This window comes from Larus michahellis, chromosome 7 (genome assembly GCF_964199755.1).
Source record: "Larus michahellis chromosome 7, bLarMic1.1, whole genome shotgun sequence".
Lineage (NCBI taxonomy): Eukaryota > Metazoa > Chordata > Aves > Charadriiformes > Laridae > Larus > Larus michahellis.
The window spans coordinates 26471119-26490416 of record NC_133902.1 but is presented as its reverse complement, the minus strand read 5'-3'; the positions used below and the strand labels follow the sequence as shown (position 1 = coordinate 26490416).

Sequence of the window (19298 nt, the reverse complement as noted above, 5' to 3'; positions counted from 1 at the left end):
ATGTTTAAACTGAGTTGCTTATTTAAATGTAATGCCAAGGAACACTACATGCAATGTTAGATTGCTTCATTAACTCAAAGAACTGTGGAGCTCATTCTTTGTTCTGTAGCAAAGAACTCGAGGTAGTGCTTTCTCCTATGTTCAGTCAGTACCTTTTTTCCTTCTAAGTGATTTTGCAGTATGATGTTGACTTACTGAAATCAACTTTTGTTTTAGTGAAAGTGCTTCACATCTTATAAATACACACAGACCAGACTAGATAAAATAGTAGATAGAGACACATTAAAAAACGCTATACCGACCACTTGCTAATAAGTGAAATAAAGCTATCAATCAGGAGCAAAATTTTCAGAAAGCCTGGATATGTTCCAGGAGCCTCTTCCAGTCATTTTCCAGGCCCAGAACTGAAATTTCAGAATGGCTTTCATTCTGCTTTCCCACTGGTTTCATATTCTCTAATCTGTATATTTTTGCTGCATGTGACATCGTTACTTGTCAAGGTGAACAAGCCCTGCATTAGGCTCAAACGTTCCAAGGAAAACTGCGTTTACTGAATACACTTCTTAGTTGTTGGACTGTGTAACAGTCAGTTTCAATTTCATATCTATAACTATGTCAGGTGATCAAAATGGAGTTCTTCCTTACTGTTGGGGTAATGCGATTCCTTGCTCGTAGGCACAGGTTACAGGTGCAGGCCGTCGCTGTTAGGGCTGTAGAAGGTTTGCTGCCCTCTTCTGGAGCGTTTCTAAGGTTTTGCAACTTCTGTGTTCCTCCATATGCTTCTCCTTCCTTGGGAAATGGAAGTATGAACATTTTCTCCCACCACAATAACGGTATTTAGTTGCTGTTTAGCACGGCACACTGGTTTGTCTGCCTCCCTCCATAGCAGTCAGAAGAATTGCATTTTCTCTGGTCTGGCTATACCCAGCGGTCTCAAACAACGATTTCATGAATACTCTAAGCTGGCATCGCTGCCAAAAGAGCCAGTTCCGCTCTCCTCGCGTCCCTGGTGGACTGACCGAGGTTAGAGGGACAAAAAGAGAGTAATTTTAGCCTGGACCAGCTCCCCAGCTGGGCTCACTGTGTGGCTGCACAAACACTTGTGCCAACACAAGGCAGGAAGGGTGCGCGAGGGATGAAGCACGTGGTCAGGATGGGGGAAGATGAGAATGTTTCTACTGCTGACACCGCAGGACTGAATTGTTTATGAAGCTGTGGTTGAAGTACCTCACTGGTATCCAAACACAGAAATGGCTCCCGCAGTCCCCGACCACCTCTCTGCTGGTCCAGATTCTTTGATTCCTCAAACCAGATGTCACTTTCCTGTAACTCTCCTGCTCAAAACCAGGATCTTTTTTTGCCACTTCCGCATGTTTCCAGCATTGTGACTGGAAAAAACAAAGTGTGTTGAAATAGAACAGTGCTGCTTTCCAATTGCAGCACAGACACTGGAAAAAGTTTAAATTTCAGGGCTTAAAAACCTTTTTGGTTCAAATTGCGCAGAATTGTAGGAGGTTTTCATTTTCCAGGACATGTGCTCCTGTGACCTTGCTTTCAGCAGATGGCTGACTGGCCAATATGCGGTAGTTCTCACTGGTTGCCTGGTTTAAATGTTTTCGTTGCCATCATCTTTTTGTCCCTGACTGACCTTTCTTTTTGTGGTTTTTTGGTTTTTTTGTTGTTTTTTTTTTTTAATAAGGTTAGCGAACTTAGAATAGTTGTATCAGGAGGATGGCAGAAATGCCTCTTGGCCTGTAATCATAGTTCATCACAGGAATGCAATCATACACTTGACATACATACACACAATTGTGTTCATAATTACATGGTAGATAGTTTACAAAAGCGAATGGTTTTGCACGTAATGACATCTTTTTAGATGCTTATAAGGAAATGAAATGGAGAATACACCAGGATTACTTTTATTAAACATTTAAGTCGTCTTGACAATCATAATATAGCTTCCTACTTCTGATGCTTGTCAGATGAGAATTTCAAAGGGCTTTATTGACATGAATGAAGTAGGGCATTAAAGAATTCATCCCTTCAGTGAGATGGAAAACTGTTATCCCTCTTCTGCCTAAGGGAAATGCAAGCCATAGTAACGTGAGGAAAATTTTCCAAAGCCTAATGTCAGCGACTGAAACCTAGATCCTGACTAGACATTAACCTCGGACGTATTAGAAGAAGGTATTAGCTATATGTTCTTTCTTCTTTCTCTTTCTCTAGGCTTTCTTTGTTGACCACAATTCCCGCACTACCACGTTCATCGACCCCCGGCTTCCCTTGCAGAGTAGCAGGCCCACGAGCGCGTTGGTCCATCGGCAGCACTTAACTCGACAACGCAGCCACAGCGCTGGTGAGGTGAGTTGGATCTGCCCCTTCTTTTTGGGAACCACCGGGTTTTTAGGATCATCCTCTTTCACATTGTTCCGTCCACAATTCCATGTTGTGAGGACCATGATTCTCCTGTACTCACCCATAAATATTTATTATTTTATTTATTTATTTCATTATTATGTTATTTATTAATATTCTGTTTATTTATTTGCCAACCATTGTTGCTTTTGAAATGTATGAATTCGGAGGAAAAATATCAGACACGAGTTTCTCTTAATTTGCAGTAACCCTGTTTAACCACAGGAGAGCATCTGATTACAGATTACCAGTATCTGTATCCTGTCTTTCGCTGCCAAAATATGTATTGCTGTCTAGCATGGTGTCTGCCAAATATGTTGATATAACTCTGCAAATTAGAGGGGTACAAAAAAGTGCATGTGTGTATATAAATCTAGATGTGCAACTTTCTGAACAAGTATAAAAAAAATCTTACCATGTGTAGGCTTATCAAACTGTTATATGCATTTGCATATGTATTTCATCTCTACGTTCTAAACAGAAATACATGGAAAATACTATTTTGTTGTTATGTCCCTGTGGACCATTTTCACTGTCAGTCTCCATCTTGTTGTTGTAACATCTTTTTACTTGTGAGCCAGTGTGTATACAGTGACTTAGACTTCAGTTGTACTTTGTTTAACCTCCATACTGTTGACTGCACATTGTCTTTTCAGGGAAGGGCCAGGAACGAAACGCCAGGAATTATAGATAGTACAATTCAGAATGGCAAGAGAAATGCTCTGATTTATCCTTTTTTGTAGCTCAGTCTTGTGGCAGATGAAGTTCTGACAGAGGTCTGTTTTAGAGCAGGCATGAATCTTCTCTGCCACTTCTCTAAAAAGGCTTCCGCTGGGCTGCGGCAAGCGAGTGCCATACCACTGCCTGCATTTCTTGTCGTATCCTGTGTGAACGTGGTTTTATCACCCACGATACTTTCCACTCTCCACCCCCAATGTAAGGTATATTTTACAGATGGTTTTACATGGTATTTTGCATCAATTTGGTGATGTGATGTAGACAATGATGTCTTAGAGCAGGCAAGGAAGCTACAGGTGTCTTCATGTAGCTCTTTAGGTCCTCGATAAAGTAAAGCAAGTATTTCTGTTGCAACTGATTTATAACAGAGCAGAAACGTTTTTTTTCTTAACTTTACCAAATATGCACTAAAATTATCTTTCTTTAAGCAGTGTGCAGAAGTTCTGCACTTAAAACAGGGAGATTCATGTCAGCCATGCTGCTGAAGTAGTCAATGCTGCAAAATAAATGTAGTTTATCCTACAGGAAGTCATCACGTATATTGCATATACACAGTGCTGATTATCTGTCAGAATTTCCCACTCCACCTAGATACATGAAATTCCTTAAACCATGTTTCTACATCTAATTTTAGAAGTATTTCCTTGATACTGTTACAACTGTAACTTGAACTGAATAAAAGTATAATTCCAGATAGAAATCTCATACATAGCAATTCAATACAGTATTCCCGTTCTAGGATTAATGATGTAATGATGTTCATTTATATGCATATGTATCAATCTGAATGCCACTTTTTCTTCTGCCCCTATGACCTAAGTATTGCATATTTGCAGCTATTTTTCCTATTTTTAAACCATTGCATCAAAGAACTGTACATTATTGCAAAAGATGAATACTTAATGAAAAAAATTCTCAAAATACTTTCTTTGGATTTGCTTTGCCACGAACTTTGATGTTTTGAAGCCACTGACCCAGTTTTTACAGGGAGATGCGCTAAAGCAAACATGAACCAGTACAAGGAATGCCTTTTTAGCTAAAGCTGAACTGCAGCGGGAAGCTGGAGCTAATAATAATGGCATTCCTTTTCCAGCACAGTGCCTACAGGAAATAATTCTTCATTTTTCTGAGAGGGTATTATCAGAGACCACAAAGGTCTTGGGGGAGATATCTCAGGACTTTTGCTTCTTCGTGATTTTAGAGTCTGGATTTAAAAACAACCTTTACAGTTATTTTATCTTTTGCAGTTAGATGTTTTGGAGATCTTTGAAGCTTGGAAGTGTAGTTCAAATGCTAACCATTACATGTAGGCAGAGGAACTGAGAAATAAACATAAAGGTCCAACAGGGTGAAAAAGAGGGTGAACAAAATGTTTTATATAGAGAAAATACAAAATACTGACACTGCAGAAATGGCTGAAGCCTTGGCACACACAAAACTGCAGAAGTTGCCCTGACATCACAAATGCTACCAGGAACACTTTTGCATTGTGGTTCTACCCTAAAAAATGTTCGTATGCAACATTTTTTAATCTTAGAAGGTGAACACAAAAAAATCAGAACACTTTCACTGAATGATTGTAGGAAACATATTTTTACCAGTTTTGGACTCGTTTGCCTTGCCTGAACGTGAACTTCCTCCTTTATCCTCCTGTTTCAGCCACAGACTTGTTTCTGGTTCAGATTTAGGGAAGCTCCATTCAAGCACAGAGGAAATAGAGGTGCTAATGAGGAGCAGAATTTGATTTTTCAGAACCTTGGATATGGATAAAGGTGTCCATGAAGTACAAAAGACCCTCTGAAGGAATCCCAGTTTGCATTTTTTAGTCCCTTTTCAGAATGGGACTATTATTTAAAAATAGTAATAACCTTTCAATCCGTTTTGATTCTTCATATTAATAGGCACAATGTACTAAACAATGTTTTACTAATAACTAATTACGAATAATGTTTAACTAATAACAACACACAGCTGATTCCTGCTGCGGTGGTTACGGGGATAGTGATCAAGCAAAGCATTTACCTACATGCTTAGTTTTAAGCCATCTGAGTTCTCACTTTTACGCGCCCAAGTACGCGTGCTGGCATAGAGCCACTCATTGTGGTTACTTGCACGTTTTCAGGTCGGAGAGGACTCCCGTCATTCAGGACCACCAGTTTTGCCAAGACCGTCCAGCACATTCAACACAGTCAGCAGAGCTCAGTACCAGGACGTGGTTCCAGTGGGTATGTCGGCATACGGCCTCTTTACAGAGAAGTTCTCCGTCACTGAGCGTGTCACGTCAGCGTGCGCTGCTGGGTTTTTCATTTGGTTGGGGTGGGTGGAAGTTATCATTTGTTACGATTATTTCTGTCCAATGGCATTTCCCAATTGTTCAGTTGGAACCTGCTGGAATAATGATACCCAAAGTGTCTGTGCAGAACCAAATAACTGATGTAAAACTTCTACCTTCCTAGCTCGCTTACTCCACACGGCGACAGGAAGAGTTGAAGCCAGTAAGCCAAGTTGTGGACTCCCTCTATTCCCAGTGATTTTTGTACAACTTCTGAGCATCTATTTTGGCAGGATTCCAGAAAGTGCTAATCAGCTTGGAATTAGTCATTAGCTTAACTTCTGTTCTCGGTTACATACACACAAAGTTACTGACTTGTATGCCGCCAAGAACAGAATTTAGCTTACTGAATCTAACAGCTGTCACATTGTGCTAAATCAAGATAAATTAATCCAATTGACCGTAACTGGCTCTTTGTACTGTGGCACGTTTACTTGAAAATCTCTGCTAATTTAAATCCTTCCCCTTGCCATGGACATGGTGTGCATACACTGCAGGCTCAGCAATTAGTGAGTATTTGATATGGGTGTTTCCAATGACTGATTAATATTTGAGAGTGGATTTCAGTGCAGTGAAAACCAAGGTCCCTGCAATTTTATTCTAGCAATGAATATTCTAGTTTGACCTTGGCTAAGAGGGTGAGTGATAAAATATAATAGAAATTGCTAACAAAATTAGAGCTATTAATAGTGGGAAGGTCGTGTCACAGTCGGATTTGCTTCATAATCAAGAAGCGTGTTCCCCAAATGATAGTAGAATCAGTAGCCTTACACGAAAAAGCATTAACACAATACTGCTAAACTTAAAACCATGAAGAGGAAGTCCGCTGTCATTATTTTTTCAAAACTCAGAAGAAATGCAGTCTTGTATCTTGTATCTCCTTGTTTCAGCATGATCTTTCTGTTGATGTTTTCAGCTTACAATGACAAGATCGTTGCGTTTTTGCGGCAGCCCAATATCTTTGAAATTCTACAAGAACGTCAGCCAGATCTTACCAGGAATCATTCACTCAGGTAATAAAATTAGTGAAATCTGCTATTCTTATTTCAGTATAAAATGCTAATTAGAATTAGTTTCTTTCATTAAAATCAGCAGTGGAACATAGCACATGATAGAATTCTGGCCTGTTCAAACATATTCATAAAACTATTAAGAAATAGTTGTTTATTGTACTTCTGTGTAAGTCTCTGTAATAAGGTTTACGAGAACAGAGGTAATGCGTTATTACCAAATAAAGGTATCTACAATAAAATGTTTTGAACAACTGGCATAAGAGATTTGCTGATGTCTTCAAAATGTGCCAAGACAGCTGGATGGCACGGCAAATGTGCCCATTCATTTCAGTATGAGTACAGCTGGGACTGTGAGGCAGAATGGCATTTGGTTTTGTTCTTAGCTTCTTAGTGCGCATTTACAGAAAGGCTGTCCTGACCTAATGAACTTGGAGGTAATGTTGTATCAATCCGAATTTTTAGTGCTTCTCCAAAATTTAAAAAATGTGTAGCTACAGGTTTTTGCATCGTCCAACAAGATCCGATGAAGGATGATCTGTGATTGTTATATGGTTGTTATAGCTCCCTCGTATAGTTAGACTAGGAATGATAAAAAGTGAAATTCAGTAAATGGCAAGATCCATCTTAAAGTGTGTCCTTCACAAAGACACTTTGGTTCATGTACTTGAGTGTAAAAGATGGAATAACTAACAACTTGGATATTAGTGACTAGGGCTCAAATGACTATCTCTTATTCCTTGGGCATTAAATTTGAAAAGCACTGGTTTGATGGTTGCGGTCTGTCCTGTGCGGAGAGCTGCCAGTGAAGTGCTCTGTGTTCCAGGTGCCTATCCACTCTGGCTGGCGCAGTAGCCAGCACAGATTTTCTTTTTTTTTTTTTCCATTCTCATAGTGTTACTTATTAATCCCCTTTCCTCCATGTCCTGCAAGTTCCCAGAATTCAACAAGCTGCCCTGTTTTGCAGTTTCCCAAAGCATTGTGTCCTAATGAGTTTTGTGATGAGGCTTCTATGTTAAATATTTGGTTTACCCTCTAAAGAAATCCTGGCTGACAAACCTGAAATGACGTACTAGCAGAATACACATTCTCTAGAAAATACAGAGAAAAGGAGGAAAATAAAAATCTACAATTCTCAGCCTGTCAAAACACTTCCTATGTTGCACCCCTATCACTACAAGCAAGTTTGTCCCACCAGGCTTGGTTTGAAATGTGAGCAAACTAATCTGTTGGGAAATAGTATACCATTTCTGATTATTAGTAGTTTTATTATTCCTTTTTCCTTTCCCTGGGGTGCTTGGCTTCCTTTACTCTGATAGCAATCAGACTGTCATTTTCTTTACGTGTTTTGTGGTTTTTTTAGAGTTTCTATAATTTAAGAGTTCAGACTGTTCAAAAGACTTGTTTGTGTTATCACACTCTGCTTATTGTAGAACCTTGCTTCCTGACTACCGAATCATAATTTGCCACAAGCTGAGCCATTCTCAAGGGAAAAATGTTTTTCAGATTAAAAATGGAAGTTCGAAGGATAAAAGATACTGGTTTCTGTAACTCCTCATTTACTTGAGACTGTGTATAATAGACTGAAGATCTATGTCTAACTTGCCTGCTTTAGCAGAATGATTGGGGGTTTTAATGAACATAATTTTATTTTACGTCAAGTAGGATTGTTCAGAGAAGCCATTCTGTTAAGCCAAATCGTTCCATTCTAGCCTTAGTCTTCGAAGTTAGTATATTTAAGGTAAAGTATCTTCCATTATACCTCTCCTATATTCTTCTAAAGCTGATGCTTCAGTAACATTGCTTATATTTTTATAAAGATCACAAGTTCATTTCTCCTAGTTAGTCTTTTAAGACCCTGATTTAGCAAGTTATTGGAATCCGTGTCTATTTCACATGTGGTGAGAGTAAGCAACTCCAATGACATTGCTGTAACACTTGATGAATTAAGACCTAAGTGAAATCCCACACTATGAATTCTTTGTGTCATTTTTTTTTTAGTGTAGTGATCAGTACCACTGTCAGTAATCTATTTCTTTGAGGACCTCAGTGCAATTGGAGAAGAATGATGATATTAATATTGCTATTACTATTATAATTATTACATAGGAGAGGAGGAAAATCAGTATTTGGCCAGTGGAAGGGCACAGAGATAATTTGAAAAGATTTCTTACATTTTCTGTCTAAAATAATCTCTCATTCCTAAAAAGAATAAAGAGATAAGAAGTTGAGGGTCTATTAAAATATACAATGAAAGTATATTACAGGTACGAGATTGTTGTTCAGAGGTTTTATGGTGGAGTGAGAACATTGTATTTATCATACTATTATTAAGCGTGTAGCCAGCATCAAATCTTACTGCAAGCCACCACAGATGAAACTGTAAATAACGTCATGGAAAAGACTTCAGTCGAAGGCACCTGTTGTACATGAAACAGAATTTATATCTTAACAGCAGGTAAAAGGCATATATGTAAAAAAACACTATCAAAGTCACAACTGTCCCTGGTAGCCCCAGGAAGTCATGGACTGCATTCATTTGTAGGGCTGCATCTGTGAGTTAATCCAGAAAACATCCTTCTGGTTCCTGGTGTTGCTGCCAACTAAATGCTAAGATATATTTTGTAATCCACCATGTATTTCCTCAAACCTTGCCCTTTGGGCACTGGTGTAAATTGGAGTAGGCTCTGGAAGTGTCCAGAGGTCCCTGCCCTGGGCACTCTAGGGCCATGCTTTTGCAGGCTGGCTTTGGCTCGGCGCTGTGCTAGTGCAACCACTTGAGTCTTGACTGGCTGCAACCACAGCGTCGATGAAGCGGGTGCTTGACTCTCAGGACCTCTCTTCATGGCAAAACACTGAATTCCACACTCCTGCTACAGCCACGGCCGCCACCCTGGCGAGCTCTGGGCACAGCCTGGCTATGCCCTTTTTTCACCCTTGAATACGCCGTAAGTGTAGTGCAAGTTACCAGGCAACGTATGTTAGATCTGCTCTTTGAGAACGTCTTTATGCACCGTGATTTTAGAGACAGGTGGCAAGAAATTTGTTTTGATCCTTTTGTTGAAACTGCTGCACACGAAGTGATGTCTTCCAGAAATTCATCTCGCAGCTTAAACTGCGTGCAGCCACCAGCAGCCTTGTTACGATGTGGATTGCAGATCCACACAGATCAAAACAGGTCAAAACAGATCGGTTTTGACCTTCTTGTTGTCACTGTTGGTAATAGTGGGGTAGATGGACCTCTGAGCTGAGCCAATGCTGCTGTTTTTATGTGGAGTTCTTTACTTTTCTTTTTGTTTGGGGATTTTCTCCTTTGGAATTGGGACAGTTTTTACTACATGGGTTTGGGTTTTGTTTTCTTTTTTGAAGAGTAAAGCCAAATTAGAATTTCTCTCTACTGTACCATCAAATACCTTGTACTGCTAGAGAGAAAATAAAAAGGATGTTCTTCTGTTTTAGAATGCAGGAAAAAACTCTAAAGAGAAAAAGAACAGAAATCAGCCAAGGAATTTTATTCAATATAGATCCTAAAAACCTGTGTGTTACCATGCTGAGAGTTTAGGATGCGTAGATTCTACAGTAGTGACCGCGCTGGCTCTGGGAGGAAGGGTGTGCGCTGGGGTGGGACAGAGGGGGAGAAATAGTACAAGGGTTTTTCTGGAAGATCTCTTAAATGCAGGGCATGAAAACCCCGCTTTTAAAATCACAAGTGTGCATTGTGATGTATGGCTTGCATTTGTACAAAGGTTCAAAAAAAGACAGTACCTCTTTAAACAGTTCACTTTCGGAATAGTAATGACCTCTCACAGGGCTCAGCCTTCTACTTTGAATGCAGGGACACAGCTAGCGTGAACTTGAATGACTGATTTTTAAAAAAAATTATTTTTTTTTTTTTAACTGTTTGGATGGCTGTACTACTTGAAGCAGCCCGAGCATTGAAGAGATGAGGGCAGCAGGAGAATCACTCCTCAGCATAAATTAGCTTTTGGGTTGTAATATTTTCCTGCTCAAGTGGACGTGTTGTGGCAAGGGAAAAAAAATGGTTTTTGAAATACAGAAGCATAACCCAGAGGTTTTTATGGTATACCCTGTACTCTTTCTTGTTGCTGTGGTGTACATTGGTGCCTTATTTGCAAAAGATATTTTGGAAGTCTTTTTTCGCTTACACAGGGAGAAGATCCAGTTCATCCGGACAGAGGGAACACCTGGGTTGGTGCGTTTATCCAGTGATGCAGACCTTGTCATGTTACTCAGGTAGGCACTGCTGCTTTCGATGCATGTATGGAATATGCTGTGGCAGCTGCTGAGGAGCCTTTCAGTGAGTAGAGTGTGCTGATTTCGTGACCTAAACATTTCCCTTTCAGTACTCCGACTTGCAGCTGGAAGAGCTACAACTCAAGGGTCAGATACTTTATTTTCATCACGGTCAATTTCTAGATGGTAGCTGGAGGTCACATTTTTTGATAGAAGTGATGGAATGTGATGTTCTGTCTGAGGAAAGGCAAGTGCAAGATGGCTGTGCTTGCGATTTATATGGGTTTGCCCAGACCACCTTTCACTGTCCTGTTGCATCCAGCTCTGACGTTTGGAGAGGCGGTGCAGTTTAGACCTCTTTGCAAGAATGTGCCTCCTGCTGCTTCAAGAATGCACCTCTTTAGTTCCGTGGTTTGGGAATGTATTTGTGAACATTCATACTTGAGATGTGTTTTTATTAGTTAACGTCTTGCTGCCTCTTCACTATGCTGTCAAGCATTGTCCCCTTTAATAAAGGAAATACAGAGTTCACGAAAGGGGAAGCTGCTGCTTTAGTATTTTTCATTTAAACAATTAAATCAAAAAATCGGGCAGAGTTTTTGCTAGGATTAAACCCTTGTATCTTCACGTTGTATTCGCATCCATTCTAAAAGCGCATGAAGAAATTCATGAGTACATTTAAAATTGAATCTAGTGAAATAGGATTGGCATTAGTAGTAGTATTTTGAGGTCAGGTTGCATAATGATAATCCTTTCTGGTCCCTAAATCTCTGAATTAATTACAGCTATAAAAAAACCCTCATTTTAAAGCCATGCAGAAGCTTTTTTAAAATGCAAATATTGTTTCTTAATAAACCTTTTAAATTTTTGTTTTGATATATAATGCATGGAGATGGCACAGGTTTTACACAGAAAAGTCTGGCTTCAGCTATTTGTTTCTAAATAAGGGTTGCACAAATGATTTTATCATTGCTCTTTGAATGGGTTTTCTTCCCTCTAGTGTTCTGTTAACAGCAAAGACTGCAAATAACTTATAATGGAAATAAAGCAAATTAAAAATTTTGATTGCAGTCTTCCTTTTGTAGAAAAGTATAACAAATTTTTAAGAGAAAAGTTGTAACCAGTGCCTCCCTAGAATAACTTTATCATATTCTTCACATTATATTTCTCTTAATCTACTTTTCCCCCCCAAAAAAAAAAAATCTAACTGAAAAGCATTGCTTGAGGATTTTCTTCCCATTTTATTAATAATCTAATTGCCCTGAGGACATACTATTGATAAAATGTTATCTATGCATTCATTAGTTTCTTAAAATGTTGGATGCTAAACCTCAAGACTGGACCGAGTTATTGTGAGTAAATACCAGTGTAAAACTGAAGGTCGGATAAGTTAAAATACTGGTGTACTGAGGTGATGAAATGTCTTTTCTTACCATTATTTAGTCTCAGTGGATTTTTACTTTTAACAGTATCTTCCAGCAGGGTGTCATCATGACCCTTCTCTATGAAACCCTGAGAAAACTGCACTCTAATCACGACGACTCAATCTTCCTGGGGCTCTGGACACCTGGGTTGCGTATCTGGCTTGGCTGGTTGAATGACCTTAGGAAAGACTGTACCCATGTCCATGCCTCTGTTTCTTCAGCTGGGGGGGAAAGATATAATTGTCCTGTAGACCACTCTGAGATGTAGTAAATAATTGGGTGGAATTACTGTTTCTGATATCTTTATTGTTTGGGAACACTGTACATTTTTTCACATGCTTCAGTAAATATAAAGTTGCAGCTAACTTAAAGGAAACAAACCAACCCCTATGTGTTTAGGGACTGAAGGAAATACAGTGCATCACACTCTTAAAAATACTCTTAAGAATGGCATTACATTATGCTTCAGGCGTTAGGAAGAAAATACTTTTCAGTTTCTTCTTCCGAACGTGTTGTTTGTATGCAACACAAATAATCATCTTAACTCTTCGTTTAATCCAAGACTGAAGCAGTGGTTTATATTTCATCACATTTTCAGCATCAAAATGTAACTTGGAGAAAAAGAACACATGGTCATGAATTTAAAAAGAACTGCCAGAAAATACCCATTCCAAAAAAACCTCATGCAAAAAATTTTTCTAGGTATTTGTTCAGTGAAAAAACTTGGTGAGAAAAATCTTTTATTTGAACGTTGCTTTCACTGTTTGAGCTCTGTAGTAAAAGATTGGCTTGTGATTCTTTCTGTAGCTCAATTTTTGAAAATGAATTTTATATATGAGCTCAGCAGGTTATTCTTATCTGTGTAGTGTTTAACATCCAACATAGGCTTTGATATCAGATCCATTCTGATACTAGATATTCTGTCTCTTTTTGGATTTGCTTGTGTCAATTTTTGGGAAAAGACTGAAATTTTAATATAGATACAGACTCTATGTACCGGATGCAGTGATTAGGCTGCCAAATGTTTATTGGTTTTCTCTTAAAAATTGTGTAGCAATAACAGATGAAGCATGAAATAACTGAACCTGAACAGACTAGTGATATACCTGTTTCAGCAACAGTGTGAGAATTAAAGATAATATAAGGAAATAACTTGTTATGCCAACAAGCTTACTATTGAATACGCTCAACAAGTTCAGATGTGATTCTTAATCCTGGAGACGTAGAATGTTTGTCTCTGCTCCTGGTCTTTGTGCAGTATTGCAGATCTTTTTCCAGGAAAGTGTGATTAAGGTTATTGACCCCTTTGTCACAAGAACACAATTTAAAAGAACCAAAAAACCACATACCCACACACTCCCAAAAGCCAAACAAACAAATTTTAAAGGCGATTAATTATATTTCAACCTTGAAAACAAATACCATGCTATGTATAGTGATGTCCCACAAAAGTAGTAATTACTGTTTTCTGGTAACTTTCAAGGTCTGATTGAGGGAATGGCAGTAAAATATTTTGTATCACTCTAAGTGTGCACAGTGGAAAGGAAGCAGGCTAGTAACTACAGATTTCTTCACAGAAAGTGGAAAAATGCCATTCATTCAAATAAACGTGTTATTTCTGATTTGCTCCTTTTTACCAGCTTGTTTGAGGAGGAGATAATGTCATATGTGCCGCCACATGCCTTACTTCATCCTAGTTATTGCCAGTCCCCGAGGGGCTCGCCGGTGTCTTCGCCTCAGAACTCTCCAGGTAAGTCGCTCAGGCACAGCTTCTGCAGGGACTGTAGGAGACCGTTTCTCATTCTTGGTAAGGACCAGTTCCAGATCAGTAAAGTCAGTAGCATGCTCTTGCTGCCTTCCCCAAAGTCGGAGAACAAAAACAATAGAAAAATGGTTTGACTGTATTTTTTTGTTTGCTTTCCAAATTCAAAATCACGTCAGCCTAAAGCCAAGAACCTGCTGTTTGAAAGTATAACCTATTCCCCTCTTCATTCCCCAACCTTTAGACGGGTAAAGTTACATAAGCTGAAGCACCTTCTGAGTGGTCAGTGAGCTTGTCACTGCGGTACTTTCATTATGATGGTGTCCGTAAGGTATTGCAGTAGAGCCAGTCCCATGATTTAGTTTACATTATGCTGCATACAATGACCTTCCACCTTTCTGAAGATACAAGTTCTGTTGCTCCAGCAGCAACAAAGATCTAGTCCTATTTTTGAGCAAAGTCAACAAGTGTGATTGCATTTGACTGTCAAACTTGAACCTTTGCCTTGGGCTCACAAGATGTTTTGCCAGTAGAAAAAATTGGCGTATTACAGCTTCAGAGGTTGTGATTTTGTTCTGACTTGTAAAACATGCAAACCTGTTGTTCACTGATGTGAAACACCTAAGTGACTGCTCATGCCAGGATCCTGACGCCTAAAGAATTAAAAATATGAGATGTAATAACTGTACATTAAAATGCCAGTTTTAGTGGGGCTGTGGGGCAATGAGTGACAATTTTATGTAAAGTCAGATTGTTGTCCCTTAACATGAGTTCAAAAGATAGCACGTTGCAGCTGTCTGGAAATGCACATGTCAGAATGGAATGAAGTTGATCACATATTAACTAAGTTGTGGATCAGAACTAAATTATTTCAAATATGGCAAGTTTCATTTGACCTCTGAAGGCTAATTACAGCAATTTGAAGTTTATAGATGTCGCTATTCTTAGTTTTCTCAAGAAAGATAATAGGTAAGTAAAATAAAATCACTGCAGTAAATTGGAAGTGGCTTAAGGGGACTTCTACAAATTTGATAACAAAAGTATAGATAAGTGGAGAACATTCAGGATGTAGTTCGGGAACTACCTCTAGGTAGTTCCAGACAATAAGAAAATTTTATCTGAAAAAGTACTGTGATTTTTATGGGCATTTCCCAGCCCACAATCATAAAAAGCTTTGCCTTTTCAAGAAACCAGATTAAAACCATTCATAAACATGTCATGAGTGGTAGCTTTTCAAGCTGCTGGACCTCTGTAGGACCTATTTGAAGAAAGTATCCGAAAACCTTAATGATCTTATGGCATTCTGCAAAGCAGCAAAATATAATACTCACATGTATTGATATTTTTGGAAAATATATGGGTTAGATGTAACTGTTTCCCTTTGTTGAAAAGAAAGGAAGAATGAAATCTGGATGTTTGCACCTTATTTCCAACTGCAAACTTGGCAGTCTTTTATGAGTAAAACCAGCTTTGGCCTTCAGAGTCATAATTTCTTCATTATTAGTACATGCGCCGAAGCATGCTGGCAGGGCTTCACTCTAACAAAGTCATTTCAAAATACATTCAGTCTTTAACATGGTATTTTCATCTATTCCTCAAAGAAGCAGCACACAGTAAAGGATGAACAGTGATGGTTTTAGTCCTGTTCTCCTTAAAATTGTAATCTCTATTCTATTTCATAGAAAAATATAGAGAGACCATTGAATTGCCCTGTCAGTCTGCGAGTATGCGTGTTTGTGTTGGTGTACAAATGACTTTTTTGATGAGAAATTGTAAATAGCCCATCATTTCTATGAAGGCTCTGTGTTTTTCTGTCAGCTAAACTGGCTGTGCTGCACTGCAGGACGTTGTGTGTTAAGGATCCATTGTTCAGATCGGTCACAATCAGTTCTACTTTCTCTTTTGGGAAAGATGAATAGTCATGAAGATACTCTTTATATCTGCTTTAGAATATAACCTCTTTGAAAATCAAATACGATTATCACATCACTGGCATTTTTTAGCTCTTCCATTAACATCTTTTGTTCCCAAGGCGGACGTAATCACTGTAATTGCCCAGGAATTTCTTGGCATATGCATCTGATTTGCAATGAGGACTTGTCATGTGCTGACAGCATAATATACTGCTGATTTCTGAACCGTGAATTAATGTGTTACCAGGTTTATGCTCTGCGGTATGTCTCAGCAAAAACTTCCTTCAGGGGTTAAGATTAAAGCATGCTTTTGTTGCATTTTTTTGGCGACTATGTTTTTGTACCCGCTTTGACCCAAAGCGAAACAAACAAAGGAGAGGGAAAAGGCCAATAACCAAAAGGCTGATTACAGTTTCAAGTTTCTGTAAGTTTTCTAGAGAACTTAGCTGAGTGTACCTTTAGAAGCCCTTGGTGCTCTCAGTAAAAGAGGAGAACAACAATACATTAATCAATGACCGTCATTTGTTTTTCCAGAGGGGTCCTGCATGTTGGAGCTCTGAGGATTCCCTGACGCTTTCTATTCCTCCCACACACCACTCTAAGCCTAGAACGAGTGGCAAGTGTCTTTCTGGTCAGACAGGTCTTTCAAAGACCTGTAAATGGCACCCAGTGTTAATACTGATCTCGCTTGTTCTCTCCGTGATCTCTGCAGAGAGATCGACTCTGCAGCTTCTTCCAGCAGCCACTTCCGCAGGATGTGCTCGTCGCCTTTGCCGTCAGACCCATACGCTTTGTGGCTAAGCAAGCTGCTCTCTTTTCCCCTGGTCTCTGCCCACAGGCTGAACGGATACACGTTTTCTCTCTTTCATAACCTGAAAACGTTGCGTTCTCATGCCTTCCCCCATAGTAGCAAGAAATGTTTCTGTATTGGCTTAGTTTCTTACAGGGAGCCAAAAGAAAACTCATGTAAGGAAGTGACTGTCACTTAAAAGACAGAAGTCTACATATACGTGCTTCTAAACTGTTCATTTGTATTTCCAGTGCATTATGGGCCTGTTAGATGACCACCTGTTGCAGATAAGTAGTTGACAACCTATGTATATTGTAGGGCATGAGAAATTTTAAACAACCCCTGAGTTTTTGTGGGAGATGTCTACACAGGCATGCAGGGGAGGAATTTAATGTTAAAAAAATGAGGAGCAAGAAGAGGAACGTAAAAGGGCTAGGATTAACTGCTTATTTGGCACACTGTCTTGCAGTCAAATCAATTGAAGTAATATATCCAGGGAGGCAGTGAAAGTTCTAATGGTTGTAATATTCAGAGTAGATGAGACTAAATAACTAATTTGTATATACTAGGCTTGTGCATGCAGAGGTGAGAGTATGCCTTTTTTTTGGCAAACGATCTCATCTCTCCCTGCTTTTAAGAAATTGACCCTCAAAAATAGTTTCTCAAAAATAAATTCACTTAGACGACCATCACGTATGTTCCTGCAGCTACAAGTGAAAAGTTCCACAAACTTAAATTTGGTAGTCTTTCCATTCTTCCAGTATTTTTCTTCCTTTTACTTCCCCAAGGAAAAACTTCTACTAGGGAATTTCCAAAAGTCTTCCTTCTTCAGCTTGATGTATTCAACAGGGGCACAGCAAAATTACAGTCTGTTTATGCTTCGTTTCTGAGTTCCTGTTTTTCTTAGTAAGATTAAAACCAGAACAGAGCAGAACATTTATTACATGAGCTATTTTAAAGGTTATACGTAAAGTGTACTTCACAAACAAAAGTTAAATCTTTCCAGTGGATTGTGCTGGTTTTTTAGTCCATCTTCTGCATTGACCTGGATTTGCTCTTTTAAGAATTACTTTAGAAATATGATACTATTCAAAATGAGCAACCAAAAAGTCTTGTATGCAGAGCAGATTTGAAGATATTTAGCTTTTACTCTTTATAAAGGTGACTAAACCAAACACATACCACGCCTTTTGCTATTAAGGAGTCTTTTCAGTAGAGGATGGGACATTAATCGTTTCATATCACGACAGCTCATCCTTTGCGTATTGCTTCCTGCAGGTACTCAGCGTGCCAATGCCCGAGCTCCAGCTCCTTACAAAAGAGATTTTGAAGCCAAACTGAGGAACTTTTACAGGAAGTTGGAGACTAAAGGATATGGACAAGGCCCAGGGAAACTGAAGTATGTTGAAGAATCTCAATAAACTGGAGTTGTTTCTCAGGCAGCTTGCCTTCGCCTTGCACGTCTAGAGGCTTCTTCCCACTAGAAGGAATGCAGATGTTACGGTTACCCTTGCACTTCTGGAAATACAAAGCGTGTCATAAAAGACTTAGTGTCAGCATGTGATTCATAGTGGAGGACACAGCAAGTTCTAAGCACTTCTTTTTTTATGTTTCTTCCAACTATATTTTCATACAAATGTTACCAATAAAGTGCCAAAAAGCGCTTTGGGAAGAGGCATGCAGAACAGGAAGCATCTGAATTCTTCCATTATGGCAATTGCTATGATACAAACAGTTATATTTTCTCATGTCTTTTTCTGTTGAAAAAACTCGGTAGGCTTATCTTCTTTACATCATTGCCTGTATTGCTATCACAGTCCTCTTTAATAAAGAGGACTCTTAAGATTAAATATTATTAAATTCTAAGGATCGCCTTAAAAACCTGCTCATATTTTTACTTCAGCACTCTGAATGCTAGAGTGCTGGGAGTGAGGTCTTTCCTCCTTCATGTATCTGGTAATTGTGTGATTACATACTGTTGTGTTAAGGATCGTCATCATACGATACCTTCATAATTTTGTAAATTACCAAGTCTTGTACCAGGTATCGAACTATTATAGTTTGATACACTCATAGTAGCCCTGAGGCACTAGAACTTTATTTTTTAACAATTTCTTCTATTAGAACGGGGGGGGGGGGGGGGGTGTTTAATTATTTTTATTCCCCTCGGTCAGTCATTTCTTGCATTTTGCAGGAATTTGTGCAGAGCTCAGACTTCTTTTATATGAACTTGTTAAAAGTTTTCCACAACTGAAATGGGATTAAAATGGTATTGTTTAAACAATCTTAGGAGGCAGAGCTTGGACCTTGTCTGCATGTAATGTAATGAAATCATAAACACTTAAAGCTTAATCTATGAAAGTTCTGTCAGGAGTGCTGGGGCAAATAGCTGGTAGAAGAAGATGGCATTTGCTACGTGTAAGATCCATTACACTTCTTCCACCTTTTTTCCCTGACCTATTTGCCATCACACCGTGGATTTTTAAGCAGAACAACAGCTTGATTGTTTTAATAGCAAGTTTTCTCGGGGTTGCTTTCCCGGGTGTACGCTGACCCGCTACCTTTTTTTGAACCAGGACCCCAGTACGACTTGCATACTGCCTGGGTCCTCTTGTTGCCCAGGTACCTTGCCAGTTCCTGGCCTCTCCGCTTCTGTG

The 19298-nt window shown here is 39.0% G+C and overlaps 1 protein-coding gene across 4 annotated transcripts in view; it reads left to right on the top strand.

Moving 5' to 3' along the window:
• Positions 1-19298, top strand: part of HECW2 (HECT, C2 and WW domain containing E3 ubiquitin protein ligase 2) — a 174120-nt gene that overhangs the window by 136635 nt on the left and 18187 nt on the right. For all 4 annotated transcript variants that reach the window (XM_074593852.1, XM_074593853.1, XM_074593854.1 and 1 more), the window contains 6 exons: positions 2230-2364; positions 5279-5381; positions 6405-6501; positions 10669-10752; positions 13817-13926; positions 17920-18040. In XM_074593852.1, coding sequence (XP_074449953.1) covers positions 2230-2364; positions 5279-5381; positions 6405-6501; positions 10669-10752; positions 13817-13926; positions 17920-18040 — 650 coding nt within the window. The remainder of the gene's footprint in view (positions 1-2229; positions 2365-5278; positions 5382-6404; positions 6502-10668; positions 10753-13816; positions 13927-17919; positions 18041-19298) is intronic.